This window comes from Colletotrichum lupini, chromosome 1 (genome assembly GCF_023278565.1).
Source record: "Colletotrichum lupini chromosome 1, complete sequence".
In the NCBI taxonomy this organism is placed as follows: domain Eukaryota; kingdom Fungi; phylum Ascomycota; class Sordariomycetes; order Glomerellales; family Glomerellaceae; genus Colletotrichum; species Colletotrichum lupini.
Genome location: NC_064672.1, coordinates 5,608,424 through 5,636,268, shown reverse-complemented (window position 1 = coordinate 5,636,268; position 27,845 = coordinate 5,608,424). Strand labels below are relative to the sequence as shown.

General features: G+C 50.2%; 8 protein-coding genes across 8 annotated transcripts, besides 1 other annotated feature; 5 read left to right on the top strand and 3 right to left on the bottom strand.

Moving 5' to 3' along the window:
* Window positions 1-13: 13 nt before the first annotated feature.
* On the top strand, window positions 14-4,594 carry CLUP02_01690 (uncharacterized protein; the record flags this gene model as incomplete). Its single annotated transcript, XM_049280728.1, has 10 exons — window positions 14-291; window positions 377-955; window positions 1,021-1,880; window positions 1,932-1,959; window positions 2,793-2,913; window positions 2,969-3,334; window positions 3,390-3,771; window positions 3,966-4,056; window positions 4,113-4,249; window positions 4,320-4,594. 10 exons carry the CDS (start codon window positions 14-16, stop codon window positions 4,592-4,594), a joined length of 3,117 nt encoding a protein of 1,038 aa, XP_049136685.1.
* Window positions 4,595-4,617: 23 nt separating this feature from the next.
* On the top strand, window positions 4,618-5,360 carry CLUP02_01689 (uncharacterized protein; the record flags this gene model as incomplete). Its single annotated transcript, XM_049280727.1, has 4 exons — window positions 4,618-4,783; window positions 4,868-4,908; window positions 4,963-4,988; window positions 5,081-5,360. The coding sequence occupies 4 exons, from the start codon at window positions 4,618-4,620 to the stop codon at window positions 5,358-5,360; spliced, it is 513 nt and encodes a 170-aa protein (XP_049136684.1).
* Window positions 5,361-8,167: 2,807 nt separating this feature from the next.
* CLUP02_01688 (endopolygalacturonase 1 precursor) lies at window positions 8,168-9,348 on the top strand (the record flags this gene model as incomplete). Its single annotated transcript, XM_049280726.1, has 2 exons — window positions 8,168-8,362; window positions 8,443-9,348. 2 exons carry the CDS (start codon window positions 8,168-8,170, stop codon window positions 9,346-9,348), a joined length of 1,101 nt encoding a protein of 366 aa, XP_049136683.1.
* Window positions 9,349-9,924: 576 nt separating this feature from the next.
* On the bottom strand, window positions 9,925-13,452 carry CLUP02_01687 (glycosyl hydrolase family 35; the record flags this gene model as incomplete). Its single annotated transcript, XM_049280725.1, has 10 exons — window positions 9,925-11,225; window positions 11,279-11,502; window positions 11,557-11,748; window positions 11,810-12,066; window positions 12,118-12,252; window positions 12,309-12,684; window positions 12,742-12,857; window positions 12,913-13,099; window positions 13,155-13,231; window positions 13,336-13,452. 10 exons carry the CDS (start codon window positions 13,450-13,452, stop codon window positions 9,925-9,927), a joined length of 2,982 nt encoding a protein of 993 aa, XP_049136682.1.
* Window positions 13,453-14,600: 1,148 nt separating this feature from the next.
* Window positions 14,601-15,999, bottom strand: CLUP02_01686 (BNR/Asp-box repeat protein; the record flags this gene model as incomplete). The annotated part of the gene is made up of 3 exons (XM_049280724.1): window positions 14,601-15,219; window positions 15,282-15,848; window positions 15,944-15,999. The coding sequence occupies 3 exons, from the start codon at window positions 15,997-15,999 to the stop codon at window positions 14,601-14,603; spliced, it is 1,242 nt and encodes a 413-aa protein (XP_049136681.1).
* Window positions 16,000-18,526: 2,527 nt separating this feature from the next.
* CLUP02_01685 (peptidase) lies at window positions 18,527-21,440 on the top strand (the record flags this gene model as incomplete). Its single annotated transcript, XM_049280723.1, has 3 exons — window positions 18,527-19,226; window positions 19,277-20,090; window positions 20,183-21,440. 3 exons carry the CDS (start codon window positions 18,527-18,529, stop codon window positions 21,438-21,440), a joined length of 2,772 nt encoding a protein of 923 aa, XP_049136680.1.
* A 756-nt stretch (window positions 21,441-22,196) lies between these two features.
* Window positions 22,197-23,378, bottom strand: CLUP02_01684 (uncharacterized protein; the record flags this gene model as incomplete). The annotated part of the gene is made up of 1 exon (XM_049280722.1): window positions 22,197-23,378. One exon carries the CDS (start codon window positions 23,376-23,378, stop codon window positions 22,197-22,199), a length of 1,182 nt encoding a protein of 393 aa, XP_049136679.1.
* A 1,139-nt stretch (window positions 23,379-24,517) lies between these two features.
* On the top strand, window positions 24,518-25,753 carry CLUP02_01683 (uncharacterized protein; the record flags this gene model as incomplete). Its single annotated transcript, XM_049280721.1, has 1 exon — window positions 24,518-25,753. One exon carries the CDS (start codon window positions 24,518-24,520, stop codon window positions 25,751-25,753), a length of 1,236 nt encoding a protein of 411 aa, XP_049136678.1.
* Window positions 25,754-25,810: 57 nt separating this feature from the next.
* Window positions 25,811-25,882: a sequence feature (Short protein (CLUP02_01682, UQC75029.1) was converted to a misc_feature.).
* Window positions 25,883-27,845: the final 1,963 nt, after the last annotated feature.

Below are 27,845 nucleotides of genomic sequence, written 5' to 3'. Positions count from 1 at the left end.
ACATCGCCTAGTCATGGACGCCTTTGACTTTGGGCAGCTGTCCGTCAGCGGGCGCAAGATCATTGTCGGCATCGACTTTGGTACCACTTATTCAGGAGTAGCGTGGGCTGAAACCCAACGTCCCGATCGACGAACTGCCATCACTACCTGGCCGATCAGCAAGACCATCCGCGAGGGCGAATCTTCGGACAAAGTCCCTACCAAGCTGCGATATGCCGGCGACGAGGTTCAATGGGGCTTTTCAATCCCCGTTACTGCACCACAAGATGAAGTTGTCGAGTGGTTCAAGCTGTGAGTGCCTTCAATCCCAATCAAACTCGGTCTTGGCATAATGTGTCCGGATGTTATAAGACACAACAGAGCTAATGTACTCCAGTGACCTCGATCCTTCTCTCCAAAGCATGGGTCAAGCTGTCTCCTCAGAGGCTCGAGGTGGCCGCAATGTCGACAAGCTTGTGACGGACTACATTTCTGCCCTGGGCAATCATCTCGTCTACACTTTGAAGGAGAAGCTCGGAGAACAGGTTGTCAACACCACACCGTTGGAATTTGTTGTCACGGTGCCCGCTATCTGGTCAGATCTCGCCAAGGATAAGACCAAGCAAGCCTGCCAAAGGGCTGCTGGCCTCAACACTGTTACCAACACTGTTGCTCCCATCCATCTTGTCTCTGAGCCCGAGGCTGCTGCCATCTATGCCTTACATGGCCTGGACCCACATGGGCTCAAGGTGGATGACACTGTGGTGGTTGTAGATGCTGGAGGAGGAACTGTGGACTTGATCTCGTACACAATTACCAGTCTAAAGCCTATTCTGGAGGTCCAAGAGGCTGCTCCAGGATCTGGTGCTCTGTGCGGCTCGACGTTCCTCAACATGCGCTTTGCCAAATTTCTGAAGGCTAAGCTGGGCAAAGAAGACGGATTTGACGACGAGATCATGGCCGAGGCCATGGAACAGTTCGAAAAGAAGGCAAGCTTATTTATAACTTTGATCACTCTTTGACCAGGTATCTTGACTAAAGCTCTTTGACTAACGGTGCACAGGTCAAGCGACAGTTCACGCTCGGCGCTGCTCCAGACGACACCTACACCATTCCAGTCGGTGGTCTGGCGAACAACAAAGAGCTGGGAATCAACCGCGGTCGTTTCGCCTTGAAGGCATCAGATCTCCAAACCATCTTCGAGCCCGTTGTTCTCGAGTGCATCAAGCTTGTCAAAGACCAGATCACAGCAAGCAATGTGCCGATTCATGCTATTCTCCTTGTCGGTGGGTTTGGCGCATCCAACTATCTCAAGGAGCGTTTGCGCAACGCTATCGATAAGAGCATCCAGATCATGCAGCCACCCAATGCTTGGCAGGCAGTTGTTCAAGGCGCTGTCATGAAAGGTCTAGCTCAAGTATCTCCTGACAAGCTTACGCAGGTCAAGGTGCAGAACCGCAAGGCCAGGAAGCACTATGGCACCGAGTGGCGAAGCAAGTACGATGCCAAGCTTCACAAGCATCTCGAACAGAAGCGACACTGGTGCGGCTTGGATGGTTGCTACAAAGTGTACACCATGGAGTGGTTCATTCAACGCGGCGATAACGTCTCCGAAAACGAACCCTTCTACACATCGTTCGTGTGGACTGGTCTGGTCAGTCAGGGCCGCATCAAGAAGATCAAGATGGACATCTACGCAGATCGCAACCAGAGAATTGCGCCTGTTGCTCGCGATGATAATGTTGCAATGCTCGTTCATGTCGAGGCTGATGTCGGACACATCCCCGAGCACATGCTCTCCCGCCGCCAGGGACTTGATGGCCAATGGTACTACGAGCTGAATTGTAAGATCGAAGCCGTCTATCTTTCGGCCTCAACCACGTACACATTGCTCTACAACAGTGAGTTTCCCTTTCACTGGGCATCTTGACACGAACGTTAACCCCTTCTAGATCAACGGTACAACACGGTGACGGCAGAGTATGTTTGATCTCGTTATGCTTTGGCTGCAGACGCATGTAGTTGGGAAAGCACCTTTCATCTGGATACGCGACCATTTTGGGGCAGGAGATTGATGAGCACATATGAAGAGGTAACAGTGTACACAACGCAAACATCGTGCGGCGTTTCCACTCCAGGAGCTCGGCTTCTCTGGATGGAACAATGAAGTTTATTGAATTCCAAGCCATATCGAGTTTTTCATGCGCCCATATGACATTGATACTTGGATGAACACTTTCTTGATTGGCCAATACCATGATCAAATTACTTTGCTTGACCCTAAGACGCTGATCGTTTTAACTCGGTCGTCAGAGCCTGGAATCCGTGTAAGGGATCCGTGGTTGCTATTGGCTATTTGGCGTTGTGGGGAATTAATCACACGTCTGGCACTGTAGACGGAATGACAATGGGCGGCGGAAGCGAAGATGAGGTGAAGAAGACAACATTGGAACATCGGGACGAAAGAGACAGCTGAGAGAACTTAGTTTCAAACTACCCGTTTGGGAACTTGGGGACACTGGATCTTGACTTGGTTCAGTCGGCTCTCCTTGAATGTTCCCCTTCGACGCGACGCATCCCCAGGTAGTTCCAAAGTTTTTGACACCAACGAATGACCTGTGGAGAGTTACTTAGACTACTGCTAACATGATCGCAGGGAGCTCTAGCTACCTTAACGTTGGCTGTACCCTAAAAGGGAATGGAACCATTTTAGCTGAATGCCGATGTGGCCGGGAGGCGTTATCAGTGGTCAAGATAGAGGAATCAGACCCCTGCACAAAATCTGACCGAGGCCAAATTTCATAACAATCAAGACCTCAACCCGGGATGCGCGACTTTGACTCCTTTCCTCATCACATCAACAACTTCAAGGTCGCCGGGAAAGAACCACACGACAACACAACTCTAACGATCAACCACATCACTGCGCTGTTCGTAACCCCAGGTAACCCCTACAATCACGATGCAAACCAGATCTGACCCTGAACAGGTTGAAGGTAGAGGCGACGACGCCGCCCACCGCAAAGATGGCGACGAGCACACCGTCGCGGGCTGGCTCACCGTGGCCGGCTCGTTTCTCGTCTACTTCGTGTCCTATGGCTACATGAATAGCTTTGGGTACTTCCAGGACTACTACCTCGGCCATAGTCTGGCTGGGTACCCGAGCTCGGTCATCGCGATCATCGGGTCGCTCCAGCTTGGTCTTATGAACCTCATCCAGCCTGTCGCCGGTGGTCTCGCCGATTCGTACAGCCCGAGCATCCTCTACGCTGTCGCGGCTGTCGGGGCGATTGTCTCCAGCGTCGGCGTCTCATTCGCCCAGCCAGGCCACATTTGGCAATTCATCCTCACTCAGGTATGTGCCGTCACTATTGCCCGACGTGCCGAGATCGATCTAACGTTAACAACAGGGCGTCATCTTTGGATCAACCGCCGTGTTTGGTACAGCGGTCTCCTTGCCTCTCGCTAGTCAGCACTTTACGAGAAGACGCGCATTAGCCATTGGTATTGTCGCTAGCGGGAGCAGCGCGAGAGGAGTCTGCCTACCCATCATGTTCTCTCATCTTGTGCCACGTATCGGCTTCGGCTGGGCTTTGCGAATTGCTGCGCTGATTGCTCTAGTATGCTACGGGATCGCTATTCTCATCTCGCGGCCCAAGCTGCCACGCAAGCCTGTGAAATCCATCTGGTCTATTGTGGACTTCAATGGCTTCCGCGACCCCCGATACTCTACACTGGCGCTTGCTAATGTGGTCGGTAACTTTGGGCTTTACGTACCGTTCTACTACTTAGGTACGTGTTCATTTAAGCTTGGACAGTCTGACTCAATATGGCTTTGCGTTATTGTGTAAGCTTAAGGCAGACATCAACTGTACCGTTCCAAGGTTGCAGGCTGTCGATCCAGAACTCGATGTCCCTACTCAATGCCTCTTGACCGCGGGGTGACGGATGATGCCCTCATTGAATACAGCTAACCTCTTCACCAGAGCCGTACATCGCGGTTCACCACCCGGGAGCCGCGGTGAGGAACTACCTTCTCCCGCTTATCAACGGATCAAGCTTCTTCGGCCGAGTGATGTAAGTTATTGAGTCGTCCAATGTGCCATCATGAGTTCCACACTGACGAATCCTAGCGGTGGATACGTAGCCGATCATACTGGTGGATTGAACCTCCTCTATCCGCTGACGGCAATTTCGGGCATACTCTGCCTTACCTTGTGGCTTCTATCCACCAGCGTCAGCATGATTGTAGCTTTTGCCTGTTTATACGGTATTTTCTTCTCATTAATTTATGCATGCATCAAGCTTGCGGGGTTCCAACTCGGCTAATCCAAATGTAGGCTTCTGCTCGGGAATATTTATCAGCGTCACACCGTCCGTGACCGTCAGACTCTCTCCAACTGATAAAGTCGGTGCCCGGCTGGGCGCATTCTCCATCTGGAGCACAATCGGAGTCTTCACCGGCACGCCCATAGGTGGCGCTTTCGTCCGACGAGGCACGCCGGAAGAGTATCAGCACCTGATCATCTTCACCGGCATGTGCCTCACGGCCTCTGCTGTCCTGCAGTTTGCAACGCGCATCCTCTGTGATAGAGATCTACGCAAGAAGTGGTAAAACTCTTCTGCTATCGGGCAACAATGCCAGACACCACGAAGTTGGCTTGTCTTGCGGTCCGGCAGCGAGCCGGCAAGCGAAGTTGGGGGCTGATTTTGTTGGAAAAGATCAGGGCAAGGGAGGGTATGGGGAACGGTGGAGTGCAAGAGAACATACGGATAGCCGAGGAGGATCTGCGCCAGGCAGGAAGTTGGCGATGGAGAGGCGGTCTATGATGTTGGGAGAAATTGGCATGGGGCTGAAATGTTGAGTTGGTTTATGGTCATGTCTGAGCCTTGGCTTCTACGGATGCTTACTTGGGGTGGAGCGCTGAGGTGCGGCATCCGCGTCGATCGGCGGGACTTCACGGAATCATCCGAATTGGATAGAAATACAAGCCATCCGAACCATCTATGTAGTCTGCATAAGGTCTTCAGCCACATATAAAAACACGGATAGCATATGCGGTTCATAGCTTTTCGTCCATAGTCAACTGAATTGTGGTAGACATAATCCCGGTCGATGTTACTTCAAATATGGAGGCCCATGCTTGAATAGTTGTATGGATGCACTTCCACTACTTCTTGGCAACCAAGGAATAATCCAGCCTCCTCAACTACATATCAACAAATTACGTGGAAAGTCCCATATCATCAATGAGAAGAAACTCTCCATGAAATGCTATTTGGATGTAGATGAATGGGAAGCTTTGACTCATTGGCATCAAATTGCCGCATCGCGATATTTGCCGGAGAGCGTCCGAGATGAGCTGGCTCTCTGCCAGTAGGGGCACAAGGTAAGGGAGGCAACCGAACTCCTTACTAAAACAAATAACATGAGACACAAGCCAATTATCTACGTCATACAAACAAGAAGCAGAAATAATTTTGGCACCTTTTTGTTTTTCTATTAGATGTGCTGATCTACATTTGTTAAGTGGAATAATTTCTCGCGGCACTCTGGAGCAATGCTCGGTGGTTTGGACAGCTTACCGTCCACAATCCAGACGTCCAGTCTCTATGGGACCTAATGCTTATATGATGAGTGAAGTCTTTGTTTCATGAGTTTCATATTTGCAAACTGCGACTAGCCAAAGTCTACGCGCGTTGCCTGGCTCCAGCAACAGCACAGCTGTGAAGGTGGCTCAGAATCGGCGTTTGAGTCTCGGAAGATGGCCATCGTATTCCCCGGATAGCCGAGACTCATTTGTCTGCCGCAGTCGAATGCTTTGTGGCTGCCACATGAGTTGTGGATAGAAACCATAAACTTTTCTTTTCAACGTGGGAACCCTGGTTAACCCGGCGCTTTCCGCACTTGCTGGTTCGCATGAAACCCGCTCACAGTCCCAATTCTTGACGATCGCTCATATTTCTGCCGTGGCCTGAGGGGCTATTCCACTTAATAGAGAAAGCAGAATGAGGCAATTCGCATAGTGAGGTGGCAATCCGTCTCCATGCTGCCGCCATTCAGGGGAAATCACTGCAGCCTTTGTGATATCTGACATGTTGGATGTAAACCTTCCGAGCGGTCAAAAGCAGTTGTGGGACATGACCTTATTAGCCTCCGGGTTATCTCTCGGGGGATATTTGTTCTGCTCGGCGCTTACGGTTGGAGAATTATCGTTTGTCGCCGGTCCAATCTGCATTCCGATTGCGTTCCACCTTACTCAAGCTCTGCTCAGACAATCTGCGCGGACTTAGCCTGCAAACGAGGAAAACATTCAGAGAACAAGTGATACGGTAAACACGATGGATCAGGTGGTGGCATGCGCTCAGGAAGACTTTGTAAACAAAGGTATCAGTAATGAGCCAAGAAACAATCTGAAAGTTGATTTTTGAGGCGAACTCACCAAGTCATTGAGTAAAAGCAAAGAGGGGGGGAATGGAGTCGTGCTTTCGCCCGCTAATGAGCGTGGGCAGAATGAGGTTTATTATCGCGAAATGGAAGCACCTTTTGAAAAGTCAGTTTTATTGCTGCTATGCGTGATAAGAAAACTGCATAGCATCTGGCCACTGCGTCCTTTTGGTCCGTGAGACTTTCTGTGCTATGGAGCTGACTTGCAGACTAGCAAGCTGGCGTTGAACTCTGTTAGATGCGCAACGCACGAGGCACATTTCGCAACGTGTCCGGGTATGATGTAAGAATAATTCCACTTTCACGAGAAAAATGTGACAGAAGCAAACAGGTGAAGGGAGAAGGTTTTCGAGTTGGAAGGCACAAACCTGGGGAAGCTCAGGTTCCGTCGTTGCGCGAATGCCTATAGCCCCCATCTATATCAAGCGAATGAAGGTTTTCGGCAAACCCTCGTTGAGGCTCCTTCCGAACTTCCCACACACCACTCCACAGCTCTAGCAGATATACTAGGGCGATGATATTCTGCCACCAGCTGCCGCTATTCTGCCACCAAGTGTGGCTACGGCCGCCACACGACCGCCGGTCTCGGGCACATACGTAAGCTGGGCTCTACGTAGTCAGCATTCGAATGGGCTAGGCCAATCAGAGGCCGGTAATTAACTTGAATTATTTTGGTAAAAAGTACGGCAATCGACGCGTTAGCCCAAGTCGACGTATTGGCCCAAGTCGACGAATTGGCCCAAGTCGACGATTCCGTCAAATTGGCCTAATTGGCCTAATTGCCCAGCTGCCCAATTGACTCGCTCGAACGAGGTCGAGGATTTGCGACGCTTATTCGGGTGGGTTAACTCTGCGAGGCGTTGCTGCTTTCGATCGCGACCGCCGTCTCGTAGGTCTCGTCAAGTGCTGCTCTGGCCTCGGGCAGGGTAGAGAAACGCTAGCCGTAAAGTGGGCAGTCGTACTCCACGTGGCCGTATTCGTCGTAATCGACGGCATGCTGGTAGACGAAGGGATCGTTAACTTCGCGATTATTCTCTTCTTGCGGCATATTGACGTTGGGAATAGCTTCAATTAGCGGCAGCGGCAGCGGCAGCGACGGCGAGGTCGACGAAGTGGTGGTTGTAGGTGGGTAGGTAGGTAGGTAAGTAGGTAGGTAAGTGGGTGGGTATGGGCAGCTGGCCTCCGGGCTCGGAGGCAGGGGCGGTCGCAGCCACACTTGGGGGCGGGATATCGGCAGGTGCTGGCAGAATATCATCGCCCATATACTATATTCGAGACAAGCTTATTTGAGTAGTCCTTCTAGACGCAATCTCTGTGAGTGCGAGCTCAATATGACGCCAGTATTTCGTTCCCAGGAAAGAAATGTTCTTCGGGCGTCCAATAATAGCGATCCTTGCTGGCGTTTGCCCCAAGTTTAGGTAGCCGTCTTATGTTTGACTGACTCGGCCGGCGGTCACCCCTGTTCTTGATATGTCACGGTGAACACAAGCTTTGATTGACAGTCTTGGCAGAGCCCTGCTGAGAACGCCTCCATTTGAGATATAAATCGACCAGTTCCCACGGCCTTGGCGCTGGTTGAGATATCTCTCGAACTGTTACCAGAAGATCTTCTACTCTGATCATTACCATCCTTTGAGCTTTGGCTCGTCCATTCTTTTTTCGTTCACTCTCTCGTACTTATCGCCCTAGGGCACTCCGACATAACAAACTACTTCACAACCGACATTTCTGCTTTTAAACATGGTTTCTTTCTTCGCTCTCGCTGGCCTGGCTGCCACCGCCCTGGCTGCGCCTGTTAGCCAGTCCGGCTGCACTTTCACCGACGCCAACGCTGCCATGAAGGGCAAGGCTGGCTGCTCGAACATTGTCTTGAAGGATATCGCTGTCCCCGCTGGAGTCACTCTTGACTTGACTGGCCTCAAGTCAGGTGCTACCGTACGTCGATTCTTGAACATCACCTCTTGTGGTCAATAGGCCGCTATCATCTCGGCCAGATTTACTAACCAAATCAACAGGTTACCTTCCAAGGCAAGACTACCTTCGGATACAAGGAGTGGGCTGGTCCCCTCATTTCCGTTTCGGGCTCCAATGTCAACGTCGTCGGCGCCTCCGGTCATGTGATTGACTGCGGCGGCCAGCGCTGGTGGGATTGCAAGGGCAGCAACGGTGGCAAGACGAAGCCCAAGTTCTTCGCTGCCCACTCTCTGCAAAACTCCAACATTCGCGGCCTTAACGTGCTCAACACCCCTGTTCAGGCCTTCTCTATCAACACCTGCACCAACCTCGGCATCTACGATGTCAAGATTGACGACTCTGCCGGCGACGGCGGTTCCCAGTGCGGCCACAACACCGACGGCTTCGACGTTGGTTCTTCCAACGGCATCTACATCTCTGGTTGCACTGTCAAGAACCAGGATGACTGCCTTGCTATCAACTCCGGCACCAACATCACTTTCGTCGACGGCACTTGCATTGGCGGTCACGGTCTCTCCATCGGATCCGTTGGTGGACGCTCCAACAACGTCGTCAAGACCGTTCGCATCCTCAACTCCAAGATTATCGACTCGGACAACGGCGTCAGAATTAAGACCGTTGCTGGTGCGACTGGCGCTGTTTCGGACGTTGTCTACTCCGGTATTACCATGACTGGTATCAACAAGTACGGCGTCATGATTCAGCAGGACTACAAGAACGGATCTCCTACCGGCAAGCCCACCAGCGGTGTCCCCATTACCGACCTTACCGTCAGCAAGATTACTGGTAACATCAAGTCTTCCGGTACCGACGTTCAGGTTCTTTGCGGATCCGGCGCTTGCCGCAACTGGAAGTGGGAGGGAGTCAACGTTTCCGGTGGTCAGAAGGCAGCCAAGGCTCTCAACGTCCCGCAGAGTGCGGTCCAGAGCGTCAACACCAAGTTGTAAGCGGCTGCTAGCACAAACATCGTCGAAATATGGCGAGTTGGGAGACTTGTGTACATGGTAGGCCGGTCTTTTGGTATCGGTCTAGATGTAGCTCAAGAACTTGTTACAGAGTGGTGTCCCAACATTAGCTGGCGACGAATTATGTTCTTTTGTGTGCAAATATGTATATCGTATCATCTTGCTGGTCACGATATGAACATATAATTAAACCTTAAACCAAATCAAATCTTGTGCATCTAAAGTGACTTGAAGTTGTCTGAGCTATGTAATTTCCGCGTTGCGTTGCTTGAAAGCTTCGTGGTATCGTGAAGCTTGCTTTGAGGTTCAAATGCACCTTCCAATAGTGAACAGAATCTCTAGAAGGTGGTCATTCACGAGGGTCATTTTTGAAAAGAAGATGCAACCCAGGACTGCTAGGAGCGGGCTAAGCCTATCAACACCCTGAGGTTATGAGTCTTGGTACCTTTGGGTGACTAGCTACACTTTACTTTGGGTCAAGAAGAATCTTGTGGATTCAATCAACTGCCAAGATAAAATGCCGTACATGAGCATATCAGATTTGTGATTCATGACCCTTCAGTACGCTCCTTTTCTTTCAGCCCACTTCGGCTGCGGCGCAGGCGTCACCTTTCCGAACCCAGTTGCGCTGACCATGCCAACTTCCCACTTGAGCCCCTCAACCTTGGCGCCGCCCTTCTCCATGGCCCAGAGCGTGATGCCGAGATGGTTGGAGCCCTGGTAATTGAGAATGCCCTCAGGAATGGGGAAGCGAGCTTGCGGGCCGACATGGTGGACAAACTTGCCAAATTGGTATCCGTTCACAAAGATCTGAGCGCGGTACGCCGTGGTTGTGGTGTTGGCAAAAGTCAGAGAGAGCGGGATGTCGAAGCCAGTGGGGAGGTCGAGGTCAAAAGTGGCAGAGTAGTAGGCAATTCCGGCCTTTTCAATTCCCGCGGAGGGGCCCTTGCTATCTTCCCAAGAGGCCGACGGAGGTTGGGGCCAGTGGTATCCTTGTCGCTCGATAAAGAGACCGCCTTCATTGAGAGGGCCTCGTTCGCTGTCGGCGTAGTCCTCGCCGCCCAAGTTGCCGGTGATCTTCCACTTGATATCAGATTGCTCGTGACCCGCAAGGTTGTAGTTGAGGATGCCCCGGGGGTTCTTCTGCTGCTCTTCGCCGACGACCCAGTTGCCGTTCAGACCCATGTGGTCAACAACGACTGTGAAGACGTAGTCTTTATCCTTGGTCAACTTAGGCAGGGTGAACGTGCTGTTATAGGCGGGAGAAACAGCGTTTCCGACCCAAGAACCGATGAACTCATCGTCCAGCCATACTGAAGCACCATAAGCGTTACCTCCTTGAGTTGTGATGTTGAAAGTCGTTTCATCGCCGTTGGCAGTGAAGTGACCCCGATAGAGAAGCGAGCTGGTGTGGTAGCCGTAGTCTCCACCGTACAAGCTGGTGGGAGTCTTGAGAGGATTCGCGGTATTGTACGTCTTTTCAAGGTCCGCGGCCGTCCATAACTCGTCGGAGTAGTCTGACTTGATCTCTGGCAAACTATCGATATACTTCCAGCTGAGCTGACTGATGCACGGAAGTTTGATCTCAGGGGTGGAGAAATCGACCTTGGCGGTCACAGCTCCGTGGTCATTCTGCTTGAAGTCAAGAGACTTGCCGTTGAAGTTCAGACTCTTCAGCGACGACGGGGCACCACCGATAATCTCGATGGTGGTCGTGCTGTTAACGTCACCAGAAAAGCTGATGGAGTCACCGGTAACGGCAACATTGCGGACGAGATATCCAGCCTTGACAATAACATCAGAGGTTCCGAAATCACCGACCGCGGGGGGAACCCAGAAGTTGTAGGCCTCATTGCGCGCTGGAGAAGTCTCGTTAGATAAGAAGGCACAACGATATTGGGTGAAAACTTACTCAGGAGGTATACATAAACGTCCTCGTGTACGCGGACAACCTTTCGCTCGTCCGAGACAGCCCAGCCTAACACAGTGTAGCCGTCTTTTTGCTCAATAGTGACATCTGAGCCCTCGATAACGTTCTCGTCGGTGATATCGACTTGTTCACCTTCGATGGCCAGCTCATGGTGCTCGTCGGCACCTCCGTAGACGACCAGCACGGTCTTATCGGCATACTTCTTCCTATTAAGAGGTTGGAAAAGCGTCGAGGATGCTCGAATGAAGTTGACTACTTACCATGTAAAGATCTCAGCTGTGGAGTAGACTAGATTCTTGTCGCCCACAGGATAGTCGCTGACGTGGATCTTGGAGTCGCGCCTGGTCAAGTACAGGGTATCGCTGAGCTGGGGAACTTCAAGCTCACCGTACTTGACAGTTTTGACCTTCAGCTTATAGGCAGTTGTCTCAAGAGAGTCATACTTTGTGTGTCTATCGCACCATGTGTTAAGACTGACTAAACGCTGAGGGTACATGTGGAATATCGACATACCTCGTGATGTAGAACTTGGTGGTGTTCGTTGTTGCCGGGGTCACGGTGATCGCGTCGTTGTTGGTCCACTCAAGCGAGGCGTTGAATCGATCGGCCACGAGATAAGCAGGAGATACGTGAAGGAAGTTGGATTGAAGCTTCGTCTCGCTGTACTTCTCACGGTTGACTAGACGTTCCTCGGTGATCTGCGCACCGTAGTCGTACGAGGTGTAGCCGTCGGAGTGTCCGAGGTTACCCCAGTTGGTGCCACCCCAAGTCTGCCGGATTCATTAACAAAGAACACTTGGAGAACCTGTCGAAACACTTACCATGTAGATGTTGAAGATGGTCACTCCAACGGCATAGTTGTTCTTGTACAGAACACGCTCAAACTCATGGTTGAGAAGGGCTGCGCAGTACTCGAATCCAGCACCTCCCCATGGCTGGAAGCCACCGCCTTGGAACTAATGACTGTCAGATTGTCTACCAACTTGGACAATGTCGACTCGAGATCACATACCTCAACGATCGTATACGGGGTGGTCGGTGCGATAGCATTATTCGTCGTGAGCCAATCAGTCGGCAGGCCATTCTCAGGCCAGACCGTGGGGTTCCAGCAGTCGAATCCCAGCGGATACCCATCGTGTCCATAGATATCGACCTTGGCGGGCGTAAGCGCAGTGATGGCACCGAGCTGCCAGGCCTCATTATTGACGTACGGCACAACAACTCCGTGACTGCGGAACTGATTGTCGACGTACTTCCAGTAGTCGTAGTCGGGGAACGGGTATGGGTCGACGGCAGCGTTGTACTCGTTCTCCATTTGGAAAAGAATGACAGGTCCTCCGTTGGTGATTTGGGCTTTGGCGATGATGCTTCCGAGGGTGGCGGTGTAACTTTGCATGTTAGTTAACAACCATTTATGTCATTGGCGTTGATGCTTGTTGTCATACTTGTCAGTTGCCTTCAGGTAAGCTTCGTCGCCAGTCCTGAGAGCTCCTTGGACTCTCTGGAGCCAACCGGGAAAACCTCCTCCGGTGACTTCAGCATTAATATACGGTCCCGGTCGCTTGGTTCTGTGTTAGTCGTAAGATTTCTGGGAGGACATTCGTCGGGTGACCTACAGCAAAGAGGTAGAGTCCAGCCTTCTCGGCGGCCTCGAAGAGTGGCTCGAGTGCGAAAATGCCCTCAGCGCGAACCTCACCTGGCTTTGCCTCCAAGAGTCCCCAATTGACGTAGAAGGAGACAGAATTGTAACCAGCTGCCTTGATCTTCTGGAGGATATCGAGCCATAGGGATGGAACCGGCATTCTACCAACGACTGTCAGTGATGTGACGGCATTTTCATGTCACGATACCGGCCTACCTGAAGGCATGGAACTCGGCGCTGAAGATCATCAATCTCTCGCCATTGATAAACAAGCTTTTGTCGTCCCATGTCACCTAGTCATATTAGTCAACGCCTTTCTGGCCGCCTCATGAGAACACCAAGTAAGGCCTCATCCAAACTCTCGTCATTTTCAAGGCCACTTTCGAGACAGACTCACAATGTCTTGCTGCCTTCCATTGAGGAGCTTCAGATCCGTCCCAATGGCTCTGGCATTGACTCCATCAAGCCAAGCTAAGGCCAGCAGGGAAAGAGCCTTCAGACGCGACAGCAACATCTTGATTGTTACACCAGCAGCACACTCGAAATCGTGCTTGAACTGCAGCTATACAACATCAATTGAGACGATACGGGACAGGTCTACGCCGCGAGGGACTGGTTGCTATTTGACGAAAGACAACAAAGTTCCGGCCTGTACAAGCGACGGACCGGAAATGTCACCATCCCCCAACCTTGAACTACACGTAGCGGCGGGATCATCGGCATTGCTGGGATCTGAATGGCTGAGCAATACCTGGCAGCGCAGCACTCTCATTGCAATCTCAATTCCCCCTCTCTTACCCCAACTGTACGACTGCAACGTCGCCAGTCCACGGGTATGGGATTGGACAATAGGACATGACGTGCATGCATGTATCTTGCACCATCTCTGGCCGTCAAGCTTGAACACATAGGAGAGCAGGGAGGGAACTGGTCGAGAGTAGCAGACATTGGCTCTTTCACCGCATCTCCATTCGAACCTTGAGCTGTTAGTTCTTCCCCGCTCATGAGCCCCGCGTTTGTCGGCTAACCACCTGTTCGTCCCTTGTCTCCCAAGACGGGCTAAGACGTGGTAGGGTTTCCCATGCGGGGAGTTGCGCCACTTCAAACGGCCCGCATGTCCGGGGCAACCCAGGAACACATCGAAACTTCCGTCCATACGAAGCCCGGTCTATGAAGCTAGAGGACGGCGGAACAATTTACCAAGGTTGCTGGTCTCTCCGCTGTTATTCTCAGGACCTGAGTGAGACCACCGCACTCCTTTGTCCATGTCTGCGAATTTTCCCGATTTCTTTAGGATCGCCCTCTCTGATCGAGCGGTTGTTTTCGAATTTGGAGACAGCGTCATTGTATGTCACTTCTGAAAACACAAACATATTTCAGTTACATGCAGAAACACATTTGGATGTCCGCCAAGAGGTAATATCCCGTATGTAAATTACGTCACCAGGAGGCAGAGAGCTCATCGGAGACACATGCCCGGTGCGAAGAAGCGGTAAAGGTAGCGCGAGCATCATCCGGAGGGGCTGTAAATGTATGTCAATCATTTACCAATGTCTCATTATGGCGTTCATTGCGTGTATGTACTTGTTGTGTGAGCATAGGGTATGTCTTCCAAATGACCGACCCGAACTTTTGTTATTTACATGAATCTTTTGGCAACCCTCATGCCTGCTTGAGACCCAACAGCTCGGTAAGCTTAAGCATGCTGACGGTAACCTTGTTAGTGGTGCTGGGAGGCAGGACGCCGGCACCCATAATGAGAAGGTAGTCAGGATCCTCTTCCATGATACGCAGGTTACGGGTGTATGCACCGGCCTCAGGAGAATCGTATGCGACCCAAGCGCTCGGGTCGCCGCCGCGGCGGTTGATGAAGAGAGGGGCGCTGTTGCTTGACACGACAATAGTACCGTTGCAACCACCGACGGGAGACCAGACAACATTAGGGCTGTTAATGGGGAAGACACCGCCATTGGTGCTGTTGATGTACATGTCGGGGGCATCGGCGAACTTGCGGGGGTCCTTTGCGATACGGTAGTAGATGGGGAACGCGTAGGTCGGGATGATGGGTGCGCCGCCCCATTCAAAGGTGTACATGTAGTCGCCATTGGCGAGCTGTGTGACGAAGGGCATGCCTGGGCGGTCGGTGTATGTTGGGTAGGAGACATCGGTTACGACGGCGGACCAGTTCTTGAGGTCTTTTGTGGTCTGGTGGGAGATCTCCTGGCCGTGCTCGGCCGAGCGCTGGTCGGCGTAGTAAAGGATGAGGTCATCCTCGAAGATGCTACCGTCGGTGTTAGCAAATCTAGACTAAGTGCATTGCGGTTCGAGTTGCTCATGACTTACAGAATGAAAGGCTCCCAGACGGGAGTCTCCTCGTTGTTGGGAATGGCACGACCACCGCGGGCGACGTGGGAGAGAAACTCCCAAGTGCGGCCCTTGTCCTGAGAAGCATACAGGTCGATTTGGGTCTCGCTGAGGTCGGTGGGAATGCTGTTACCGGCCAGGAGCACAGTTCCAGCAGGGAAGCCTGCAAAGTCCTCGCGGAGCTCGTACAGGAATGGTTGGTAACGCAAGCCCCAGTTGTTGACCTGGTCGTGAACCTGGCCAACTTCCTCCCACGTGAGGCCACCGTCTAGGGACTCGTAGATGGGGAACCAGACTAGAGGAGGCTCCGGTGAGTAGTTCTCCCAAGTTCCCAGGAGACGACCGTCATTGAGCTGAACTGTGCGAGGGTACAGCACGCGGGGGTCCGTGTAGTTGTCAGGCGGCTGGAATATGAGGTTGCGCTCGAAGGTCTCAAGAGCAGAGGCAAATCCGCAAGTGAGGACGCCTACGGCGGCGATGAGGGCGGACCGGAGCATCATGACGGCTGCTGCTACGGCTCGACGATCTCTGCGGGATGCGACGCGTCTGAAGACAGATGTGCGAGAATAGGAAGGCAACCTTTGTCGGACCGAGAAGCAAAGCACCTTTTATAAGGTAGCATTGGACATCGCGTCCCTCACTGCTTGACCCATGTGGTTGGTTCCAGAGGAGTAATTGAGCTGGGGCCGATGACCATGGCAAGCTGCACGATGCGACCTTGCCCGAGCCATGAGCTTCCTCTCGGTTACCTCGGCCATGTGGCGACTCCCCATAACCTTCTTAACCCTGGCTCAGCTCCCCCAGACTGGAGAAGCCTGGAGAAACATTATCGTTGGAAAGCACGGCTTAGATGTCAACGAGGAGGTCCCACGGTGCGAAGCACGAATCGGCCGCTGACTGGGAGTACCGCTGCGCAGCAGCTGTATGCGCTCCAAACAAACAACCGACGGCCGATGATGATGATTAGAGTCGCGGGAGTCGACGACAAGGTTGTGCCGAGATGGAAAGAAAATAAGATTGGGGTTGCGGGAGCCGGGCCAATGTTATCTCGAGCTCCGCCGTACAAACTTGCTCGTTTCCGGTGAACCCCAAGACTTCGAGCTGTGGGGTTCGTGCGGGGGAATGGAGTCAAGTACCGAAGTTGCTCGTGGAAGATGCGCACCAATCATTCCAGCCAATTCCTCGGTAGTGATGCTCGCTCTTGGTCTAGCTGGAGTTGTTTGCCTGTGCCTACATCTGGGCTGTGAAGCCGCTCTCGACGAGGGGAGAGGAGGGGGCTTTGTGGATTGCCAAGTTGGCTGAGCTCGATAATGTCCCGGGACCAGCTTGCTTGGAATGCTTTGTTTCCGTCATTTCCCTACTTTACTTTGCATTGTCACCTCACCGCCCTCAATGCATTCACCTGGAATCGCGATTATCTCAACAAGTAACAGGAAGTTGGCGGAGATTGGAATGACTATCTGAATTCATACAGGGCATCCTTGTGCACCCTCCCTCAGGTTTCCTGCCTTACCTTTATCTCGTGATAAGGTTGTTTTCTATCCATCCTTTCATTTTTTGCGAGACGACCATCCCACTAGTCGCTCATGATACCTGTCTAGAGCTGTCTCACAGACTTCATCTCAATTGCATGGAGTTATCGACATGGCTGAATGGAATTTCTACATCCCTGTAATGACGGCTGCTGTAGTCTTTTGAAACTAATGAATGTCCGTTTGCTGCGAATGAAGATTATTTTTCATCGTACTTATTCTTACAAGTTTTCGAGCGATGACGGATGGTCTTCCTAGTACTTGTCACCCCTTTGCTACCTTACAAGAAGGAGAGTGTGTCGACGGATCTCCGAATGAGTGTTGTTCATGTACACTTAACTTGGTTTACTCTGGGGAAGCAGAGCCAATGAACTTAGTAGTGTCAAATTCAATTAAAAAGTGTCAATTGTGTGAACCATTGGCAGTTCGAAAAGGTATCAGGCATTTACAATAGTATAAAAATTGAATTTTTCGGCTGGAAATTTCGGGCGATCCATATATGCTCGACAAAGTAAACCACCAACTTCTATCCCGTCTCTACTATCACTAGCCGGCTAGGTCCGTCCTACGTTTTGTTTCTACTTTAGGGGTAAAAAGACTTTGATATTGTTCTGAAGGCATTGATACTGTAGCATGAGCTATTGACTTCCACTCATAAGTTGACATGAGACTTTGTTGCGATATTGGATCTAGTTTATGATAAAGGGTTTACTCGACGAAAGACTTACAAGGACTTTTCTAAGTGGTTCTTCGCATTAGGCATTGAAGTGCGAAAACCAAAGTCTAGGGTTCTTTACACTAGTATTTACGCCAAACTTACTAATTCTAGCCCCTTATGACTATCTTGACGGAGAAGGAGTCGCCTAAAGTCAGTTCTCATCAAGACACACATTGGCGATCCCGTTACAGGACATTTTGGCTATATAATTTCCCACAAGCGGCTAGCCACCACATTTTCCACGATGCTTAGCACCCGCGTACATCATTCAGAAGTTCGGGATGGTTAATCGTGTATTTTCATGCTCAAATGCTTGAGCTGCTCAGCAATGAAAGTCACTGCTACCAAAATCTCCGTAAGATGATGCGTAGATCTATCGGCTTGCGCGGGGTTGTGGTGCTCTTGTGATGTGACAACTCCTAAATTGCCTTAACCTTGGCGCTCGAAGATTGTGAATATTTGATCAGAATGTCAGCCACTTGCATAGATCACGCGATAACAGATTGCTGTATCAGGCAGGTCTGATCGCGCAATCTCAGGGTCTTCCGCGTATACGAGATCATACTTCTCTTCACCTGGGTATTGAAGATTGTGGTACCGGGCTGTGACACCGTGATGATCTGGAAGTGAGCCGATTCGTAGATACCTAGTGAACGTGCGGTGGACTGAGCTGCCTATTGTGTTAAGCATATTCCGCAATTGCCGTGCTTTAGCGGGAATACGAGAACACACCAGGGTCTGATAACATCACGAACAACTCCAAGATGCAATGCGACGTTGCCCTGCATCGACTCAAATGTTCTCTTACCACGCCGCGGAATCCGCGGTATTAAGGAAGATCAACTTCATACCAGGTAATCGCATGTACATATAAGCCTCTTGTCGGAATCCAGGTAGCCTACCGTCATGAGATCTTGTTCCCAGCATGCTCGCTGAACATCACTCGCTGCTGTTGGTGTATTTCTTCTTCCAGAATGCACCGTCCCTTCGCTCTTGCCAGCTTAGCGCTCTCTTTGAGCCAAGCTGCTGCCTTTGAGGGCAATCTCAGACCCAAACCGGAGCTCATTCCGAATGCATTTGTGGTTGAGCTTCGCGATCCAATGAGTCTCGGCCGCCGTTCGGACGAACACACCCATGTGTCATTCAAGCGTGCGCTCTCGTCCTTGACCTCCTTCGATGTGCGATACGAATACACCAATCATGAACTTTTCTATGGCATCTCGATGAACATTCACAACAATGAGTCTCTCGCTGTGTTGAAGTCCCTACCTGAAGTTATCAACGTCTCCCCAGTCCAGTTCATTCCACGGCCCCTTCTTGCTATCGATTATGAAAGTCGCTCGGAGTCGTCCTCCTCGGTGCATACTTCTCGTAAGCTAGCAAAGAGACAGCAGATTCCCGAGAATAACTTGGACTACAACGTTCCTCACACAATGACTGGAGTTGACCGTGTGCACGCTGCTGGTATCAAAGGAAAAGGAGTTAAGATCGCCGTCTTGGACTCTGGTGTCGACTACTATCATCCTGCCCTCGGCGGCTGTTTCGGACCTGGATGCAAGATCTCGTTCGGATATGATCTCGTTGGTGATGAGTACGACGGATACGGTACCCCAGTTGAAGATGCAGATCCTCTGGCTGCGTGTGTTGGGGGTGGACATGGCAGTCACGTCTCAGGTAAGTTGTCAGTTTAACTTTTGATGTTAGGGCCGATCTGACGGCATTAGGAATCATCACCATGGATTCATCTTCCAACGATACCTTCAAAGACATGGTGGGCGTCGCACCTGAAGCAACATTAGGTATGTACCGCGTCTTCGGCTGCTCCGGCGGCGTTGGCAGCGACGTACTCGTGGCCGCAATGATGCGCGCCGCCAGCGATGGAGCCCAGATCATCAGCATGTCTATCGGCGGTTTTTCCTCGGTCGGCAACTCGCCAAACGATCCTTACCACGTCCTGATCCAGAAGTTAACGGACAGTGGCATTGCTGTCGTGGCTGCTGCGGGCAATGACGGGGCCAACCTCCCCTTTGCAGTCAACGCGCCTGCCAACAGCCCTGCTGCCATTGCAGTCGGCTCTATCGAAAACACTCTTTTCCAGACGTTTGAGCTGATTGATTCAAATGGCGAACTCATTCGTTATGGAAGTCTTTACCCCTTTCCCCTGAACCGCACGCTAATGGCGGTGCACGTCGGCGATGGGGGCGTCCAGGGCAACTTCGGATGCCGGGCGGCGGACTATGATGCCATTGCAAGCAAAGTCACTGGTTCGAAGGAGAACTACGTGATCGTGGTTCGACGTGGACTTTGCGGTCTTTCCTTGATTCAGGATGTTGCAGCTACCGCAGGCTTCAACAACATCCTGACATATCCTGATAAGGACGTTCTTGACAATCCATTTTTGGAGGGATTCAGTGCAACCTTGCCAAATGCTGCGCGTAGCTTCGGTATAACGACAAACAACAAGATTCAGGTTGGATCTCTGAAAGGCGGATACTCTGTAACGTTTCAAACTGCTGTTCCCCAACTCACACGACAAGCGTGGGGCGGCCAGATGAACAACTTTAGTAGTCCAGGTAGGCTCCCAAGTCGGAAGATAGTGGAAAATGGGATATTCTAACCTTTCTCTCCAGGACCTGTGTGGGATCCAGCCTCAAGCCTCAGATCAGTGCCCCTGGCGGTCAAATTCTGCCGACCTGGCCCCTTGCTGCATCAGGATGGGCGCTGGCTAGCGGCACCTCAATGGCTACGCCGTACCTTTCTGGTGTTCTCGCACTCGTGAAGTCGCGATTTCCGGAACAATCAGTGACCGAGATACTCAACCGTCTCCAGTCAACCTCAAAGCCGACAACTCGCGCCACCCGTAACGATGTTTCGCCTCCTGTTCATCAGGGATCCGGCTTGGTCGACGCCTACAACGCGATTTTCTATCCTTCATTCATCTCGCCTGGCCAGTTTGATCTCGGTCCCAATGAGATCGTCGCCCGGTCCAGCTACTCTATCAATATTGCAAACCCGTCAGACAAAGCCACAAAGTATACCCTAGGTCACACCCCAGCTCCTGGCATGGCTCGCTACCCTAATCCGGACGTCTCCGACCAGGTCGGATTCTTCAGCAATGTCTATCAACGACTAGCCTCTCTCCCTTTCGCAGCAACTATCAACTTCCCAGAAGGTTCAATAGTCACTCTAGGTCCTGGTGAAAGCAAGACTATTTCCGTGGAGATCGTCCCGCCGCAAAACCTCCGAGCTTTCATGATCCCTTTCTACTCAGGCTTCATCTCCATCTCCTCTGACCATAATGAAAAGCTTTCTATTCCGTACCAAGGGGCCGGGTATAACTACACAGCTGCTCCAAGCTTGGGAACCGATCCTGTGCCGTCTAACGTTCTCATACCCGTTACCGAGTATCCCGTGTTTGGAGCTCCACAGCTTGTCACGTCTGACGGCTTCGGTATTCATGACTACATCAAAATTGATCCCGCCGAGCTGACCCTTTACTACGCCGGAATGCAGCCTGTGCGGATTGAGAGGCTGGACGTCGTTCGGGCTGACACAGACTTCGAGCCCACGTGGTATGGATTCAATCAGAATAGACCTCTGAACTACACCAAGACAGCGCAGCCTGTCAACGGCACAGTCGCCGGCGCCGAGTTATTGGGCAACCTGTACGTTAACTACAACAATGCGCCTGTGACTAGCTTGTTTGACTCCTGGCCTGTTCCAAGGTTGTGGGACGTCGAGACAGCGTCTGTCCCAATACCTATGTTGAAGGGCGGATACAGACTACTGATATCTCACTTGAAGTATGGTGCGGATGAGACTAAGCCTGAGGACTGGTCTACCTGGATGAGCGGTGTTATCGATGTTCCCGAAGATTACTACCCATAAGGAGATTATGTGGTTAACGAAATCGCACCCTACTCGATAGCAATTGTTGCCAACCGAATTTAATCCTCAATACTGTTTCCTGTCTCAGGCACGGGTGTATTGACACACGCGTTTCCCACTGTTGTGTACCTGTACCGCCAGCATCAGCCCATCAGATCACCAGCTCACATTGTAATGCGATTCGAGACAGGTGCTTCTTATTGCTGTTGTAAAACTGAAGTTAGGCATGAGAAGCATTCCTGGGGGCCAAAACACTCGATGCCGCAAGGCCAGCAAATGGTAGCTGTCGATGAAACAGCTGTTGGCCTGCTGTCCACAAACTGCCGAGGAACTTGGATCGAGTTGTTCCAAAGCGGGAACTTCGCTATTCCCGGGGAAAGACTTCAGTGGTTAAACTTCCTTGTCCTGAACCTAAAAATAGTAGGGAAGCCGCGGGCCGTCTTAGCAGAGTTTACAGCTTTATATTGAGACATCCACAATATGCAGTGCGGCAGCATAAATAATGAAGATGATCTGACTCTGCGCTTATATGCGCGGTCAATCTTGGCCCGGCAGGCAGAGACCGCTCTAACTAGAATCCGATATGTTTGTGGTTTGTGGTGTGGCGAGTTAAATGTCCGGGAGTACAGTCTAGCGGCCTTTGCACGTTAAGGGTATCGGATTACGATTACTGCGTGTATGTACAGGTATGCTTATGCTATTTACATAGGTAACACATCCTCTTCAGTCCAGCCGCTGCACAGCATTGCGCAATCATCACCACCACCACCATTGCTGCTGCTTCTTGACCCATTTGTGGACCAAAGGAGCGATGTCGAGATTGTTCTTTTCAAGGTGCATGAAGTGGCCATTGCCCTTGATCCCAATTTCACTAAGCTTGATCCACTCCGGCTGGCCACCCACCTGCTTCAGATAATCGATGATACAGTGATCGTAAGTAATGTGGACACTGGCCTCTCCCGTCAAAGCCAGGTACGGTACGCTGGCGATCTTGGGAAGTTTTCGGACAGGTTCCTTTTGAAGGTAGCAGTTACGATGAGCTAACGACGGCTCACCCACAGATTCGACAGTGGCGTTGAGTTCCGCGGCGCTGGATACTGCCGGCTCGTAGTCGACAGGGGTGTTCGTCAGACCCCATGGATTAGCCGCAGTACTGGTCAGACCATAGCCGTACGCGCGAAAGGGGATCGTGGAGGGCTCAACATTGATGTTTCCGGCGAGATGCTGGGGACAATCATTGGAGATGCCGATAGCGAACTTGGAGCCCAGGGAGTGGGAGATGAGGTAAGACTGTGCGCCAATGAGGGAAAGAAGCTCACACCCAGCGGTGCGCATGGCTAGCTCTTGGGAGACCTGGCTGGTTGTGTATGGGATGAAGCTCTGCTGGAACTGGTCAAAGAAGGGATCGCCGCGCATACCCGTGCCGGGCCACTGGGTGTGAAGCTGAGACTGGGGGTAGGTGTTGTAGTTCTTGACGCCGGTGAAGCCCATCTCGACAAACTCGGCCGACATGCCTACGGCCATGGTGAAGTTGGCGGCGTTGTTGGCCGTGGATCGGCCGATGCTGTTAGCATCGACGAGGTAAACCTGGTAGCCTTGCTTCAGGAAGTAGGTCGCCCACCCGGGACGATTGTCAGGGGTATTGAGCCATGTGGTTCCCGGAATGCCGCCACCGTGGATGAAGACCAAGGGGGTCGAGCGTAGCGTGAGGATGGGGGTGAGCTTCTCGACGTAGAGCTGGCCGATGGTGATGTTGCCCGTGGGGTCTGGAGCGCTTTGGCCCCCGACGTAGAAGAATTCTCGACTGTGCAACGTCTCTGAAGGTCTGCACGTGGAGCTGACGGCGTTGACGCCGATGCAGCTACTGTCGGCACTTGAGGTGGCCGTGACCGTTGATGCGGCCAGCGCGAGGGCGGAGAAACCCGCAAATCGGACCATGATTTCTGTGGCTGGCGGGACGTTGAAGCAGTTTGACACACGCCAGACAACAGAGAAGAGGAGCGCGCTAGATGCGCACAGATTTATCTGGCTGGAACACACAAACAGGTCAAACGCGCATCATCATCAGACGAGTAAAGAAAAGGCGAGAACGGGTTCTAAAGCAGGGCTTGCGAACGAGGAATACTGTTAATATACGCTAAACGACCGGAGCTTGATTCGTTTCTGTGTTGGTTCGGATCAAGCCAAACAGGACTCTCCGAATTGCAAATATTGGAGCAACGAACTTTTGAACGCAATCTCGGGGAACTGGGCAAGACTGGGTCCAACACCGTGGAGAGAGAATGTTCCCCTCGACGGACCAGTTTCCCAACCGATCGCAAGCCAAGCCTCTGCCCGCAAGTCACCCCTTGCCAGTCCATCTGCACAAGGCAGAGGCGTGACGTGCTATAGAAGGGGAAAACCCCGGAACGCTGAGGAACCTCTTTTCAGAGTTTCTGACTGCAGCTTTGGGCTTGTCCGATCTTTGACGCCCAGGGCTCACCATTGGACCTGTGCCGCGAACTCACAGGCCTTCCGGCGTTCGCGTCGCAAGGTAGGCTGCCGACGGCATAGAGTGAAGGAGGGGCCATGACTCGAGATCGCCTCACCCTCCACTTCAGCTGCACGCTCTAAGACAACCTTGACCTTGCGCTTAATTTATGAGCTGGATGGCCATCGCGGGCCTAGGTGGAACACGAGCCAAAACAGCGGCTCGTCTTTCCCAATACTGTTCCCCTCTGTTCACTGTTGTCGCGCAATTTTTGTAATGATACTTACTAGGTACTACGGATAGACTGCGAGTCTATGAGTCTTCGACCTTTCAGCCCATCCCACGTTCCCGGGACTTAATCCACACCATATGGGGTTAACGCTGGCTAGGCCATCACTCATCAAGGAACCTGATCTTGATAACCACGATATGAAACCAACCTAGACTGCGCACCATGATACATCAGATTCTCCGCCATGTTGCTACCTTCCATCTGATCGAATCCATATCATAAAGCGGCCCGGCCTCCCCCCTCCCCATACGGGTGATCCGTTACCACGAGTCCGACCTGCCCCAGACCTCCAGTCCGAACCCCCTACCCTTCGCCATGTCGAACGCAACGACCTCAGCGAAGATTGGAAAACCGCCAAACAACACGAAGGACTACAACATCATCAGGGGTATCTACCGACAGTATGGCGTTACGACACTCGACCCTAGTTTGGGTTACCTCTTCGCCGCAAAGGAGCCCGCGAACGCCGTCCACGAGTCTAAGCAGGGCGCCATCATCGCAGGAATGATTATTGTCCTACTCGCCATCATCGTACCAACAGCAGGAAGACTTTGGGTTCGCGGACGGGGAGCACAAACCAAGTTCGGATGGGACGACTGGGTTATCATAGCGGCAGCAACTCTCGCAGTGGTATATCCGATACTGCAGATCCTCGTCGTCGTCGACGCAGGAGGCGGCACACACACCTGGGAGAACACGTACGACGACTACCAGTTCTACTCCTACTACCTTACTATCTGCCGACTTCTATACTACCCCACGGTCGGCATCATCAAGATATCCATCACTCTCTTCATCAGACGGCTCGTCGACACGGCGTACAGGACGTGGAGAATTCTTGCGGATATTTTCCTCGTCACGGTTGTTGCGTATGTCATTGCTGCCTTGTTCTGGAGCATCTTCCTTTGCAATCCGCCACGAGCTGTTTGGGACAGAGAGTTTGCAGGAGCCTTAGCAGAGCCAGCGACGTGTGGAAACCAGTTCCTCAGTGCGAAGGTCCTCAGCATCATCCACGTGGTGCAGAGTGTCCTCCTCCTCGCAACACCAATCATTATCTTGTGGAGCATTCGTATTGATAGAGGGAAGAAGATTAGACTCTTCATCATCTGGGCTGCGGGAGGGCTGACCGTCACTGGCGGTCTGTTGCAACAGCTGCAGCCATTCACGTCAACTGACATTTTTTGGGACTACACCATCATCTTGAGATGGACGGTGCTCGACATATCCATGGGCATCGTGACGGCCTCACTACCGGTGCTTGACGCGGCCATCATGGGATCGTGGCATGCGGCGAAATCTACACTTGGGCTCTCCAATCCAGACAGGCAGAACAGCAGGGGGACGAAAGGTACCAGAGGAACAAACGTCGAGACAATCAGTTCCGGGCCACGAAAGAATTATGCCAGCTCGGCCGAGAACATCGTCGGCAAGGACGACAGCCTTGAGATGGACGTTATTCAACACAACGGACCCGACGATACGGGTGACAATCACTCGATTCCAGACACTACGGGCCATGATAGACGGCACAGGGTCAATAACATGGTATGAAGAAACGATCTAGATGATAGAAGTAACATAGTGTAATCGATAGACATAGAAAATTTGTCAAAACACCATTGCTATGCAGATTCTGTCACAAAAAGCGGGCCCACTCAATGTGGGCAGCATTAACCACATCTATATCTCGTAATACACCCCCTAGACGCCTAGAGCCGTTATCCGTATAATAGGCGTCTATACTATACTTTAGCCCTATAAATAATAGCCTTAGCCCTATAAGTAGTAAACTAGTTAAAAAAACCTCTACCTATATAGAGACTCGAACGGCCGCCTCTCGCTTTATAAGTATACGACTTATAAATAATACAATACTTAATTATTATAACAATAGCGGATAGGAGCTGGGCTTATAACTATTATAAAAAGCGGGCCTACTTAATGTGGGTAGTATTAACCACATCCATATCTCGTGACATACCCCCTAGACGCTACCGCTAAGGAGCTATTATACCTAAAATAGAATCTCTAAATACCCTTATAAAGGCCTAATTTAATTAAATATAAATAAAAGAAAAATAGGTATAAGGGATACGTATTTTTTAAACCGCGTTTATTATAAATATATCCCTTTATTTAAAGTAAATAAAATCCTAACTTAGAATAGCGTATATTTTATTATTTTTAATATATAAATTACTAAGAGTAAGGCTACTTAGCTACTTTACGTATATCTAAATTTTTATAATATTACTTAGTTATTTTCTTTTTTTTAACCTCTCGTAATTACTATAAGTACCCCCGTTTACTACGCACGCGCGCCTATGCTATTAAATCATTTACTAATTTTATTTTGAATATAAATATTTAATATATTTAGAAATAATAATAAGTTTTATATAGTGGTTTTTTTCCGGCTTTATAAGCGTAAAAGATCGACCTTAATAGGATTACGCTTTTGAAGGAAATTATATAATATAGTATACTTTTTAATTGTATAATACGCATAATATGCCTTAAGTATGCGCTTAACGTAATATAGTAATTTTAATACGAAAACTACTATATAATTTAGGCTAAATAAGCTGCCCTACGGTAGCGCCGGCTAGAAAAGTTAATAATAGAGGTTAGCTATAATAATTAGCTATAATAGTCGGCCGTAATAATTAAAAATAGCCCTTAACTATAAAGGTTCTAAACTTTAATAATAATATAAAGGTTTTTAGAAAAAGGGCTAAATAGGCTAATATTTACGTACTAAAGCTCGTAAAGATTTTTTTTATTCTTATCGCTTTTAATATTGCCCAAAGCTACTATCTATTTAAACTAAACAAATTTACTAAATAAATCTACTAAGTAAACTTATTAATATATAAACTACTACTTAAATAGCTAGTTAAATAACTAGTTAAGAGGTTAGCTAGTTAAAATACTACCTCGATAAGAACCTACTCTCCTAGTATATAGTTAGTAATTAGTGGGCTAGAACTCTCTCAGAAGAGTGTTAGTGGCATTTATAAGTACGGGGGATAAGAAAGCCGCATGCCTTAATTAAAGATGCCCGTTAATAAGTCTACCCCTCTCGGGCTAGGCGCCCTCGGCTAGCTCGACGCTATAGCTATTATAATTAATATAAGTATGCCTAAGAATTAGTAAAGTACTTTTTAATAATATAGAATTCGGCTAAGTAATAATACGAACGCTATAAATAGCCGGGCTAGTATAGATATTAAAATTTAATATATTAATATTAGCTTAAAAATTATACTTTATAAAGTTAGAAATCTTTTTAATACGGGCTATATTATAAATATAAAGGAATATATAAGGGGCCCCCTAACCTTTAATAAAAAAGAGTATATAATATAAAATTTAGCGATTTACGCGGGCTAGTATTAAGAGGTTTTATATATATTAAAATAAGTATAACTTGCCCTCTAAACGGGCGAGGGAAAGTTAAGAGTTAATAAAAAGAAAATAACGGTTAAGTTAGTTAACTATTTTAATTAGTAATTAAGTATAGAGCGTAATATACCTAGTTTTCTTTAATACGTAATATATAGTACGGCCCTAGCGGATTGCTCTGTTAGGGGGATAATAAGTTTTATATAATTTCTATAATACTTCTTATAACGTATATAAT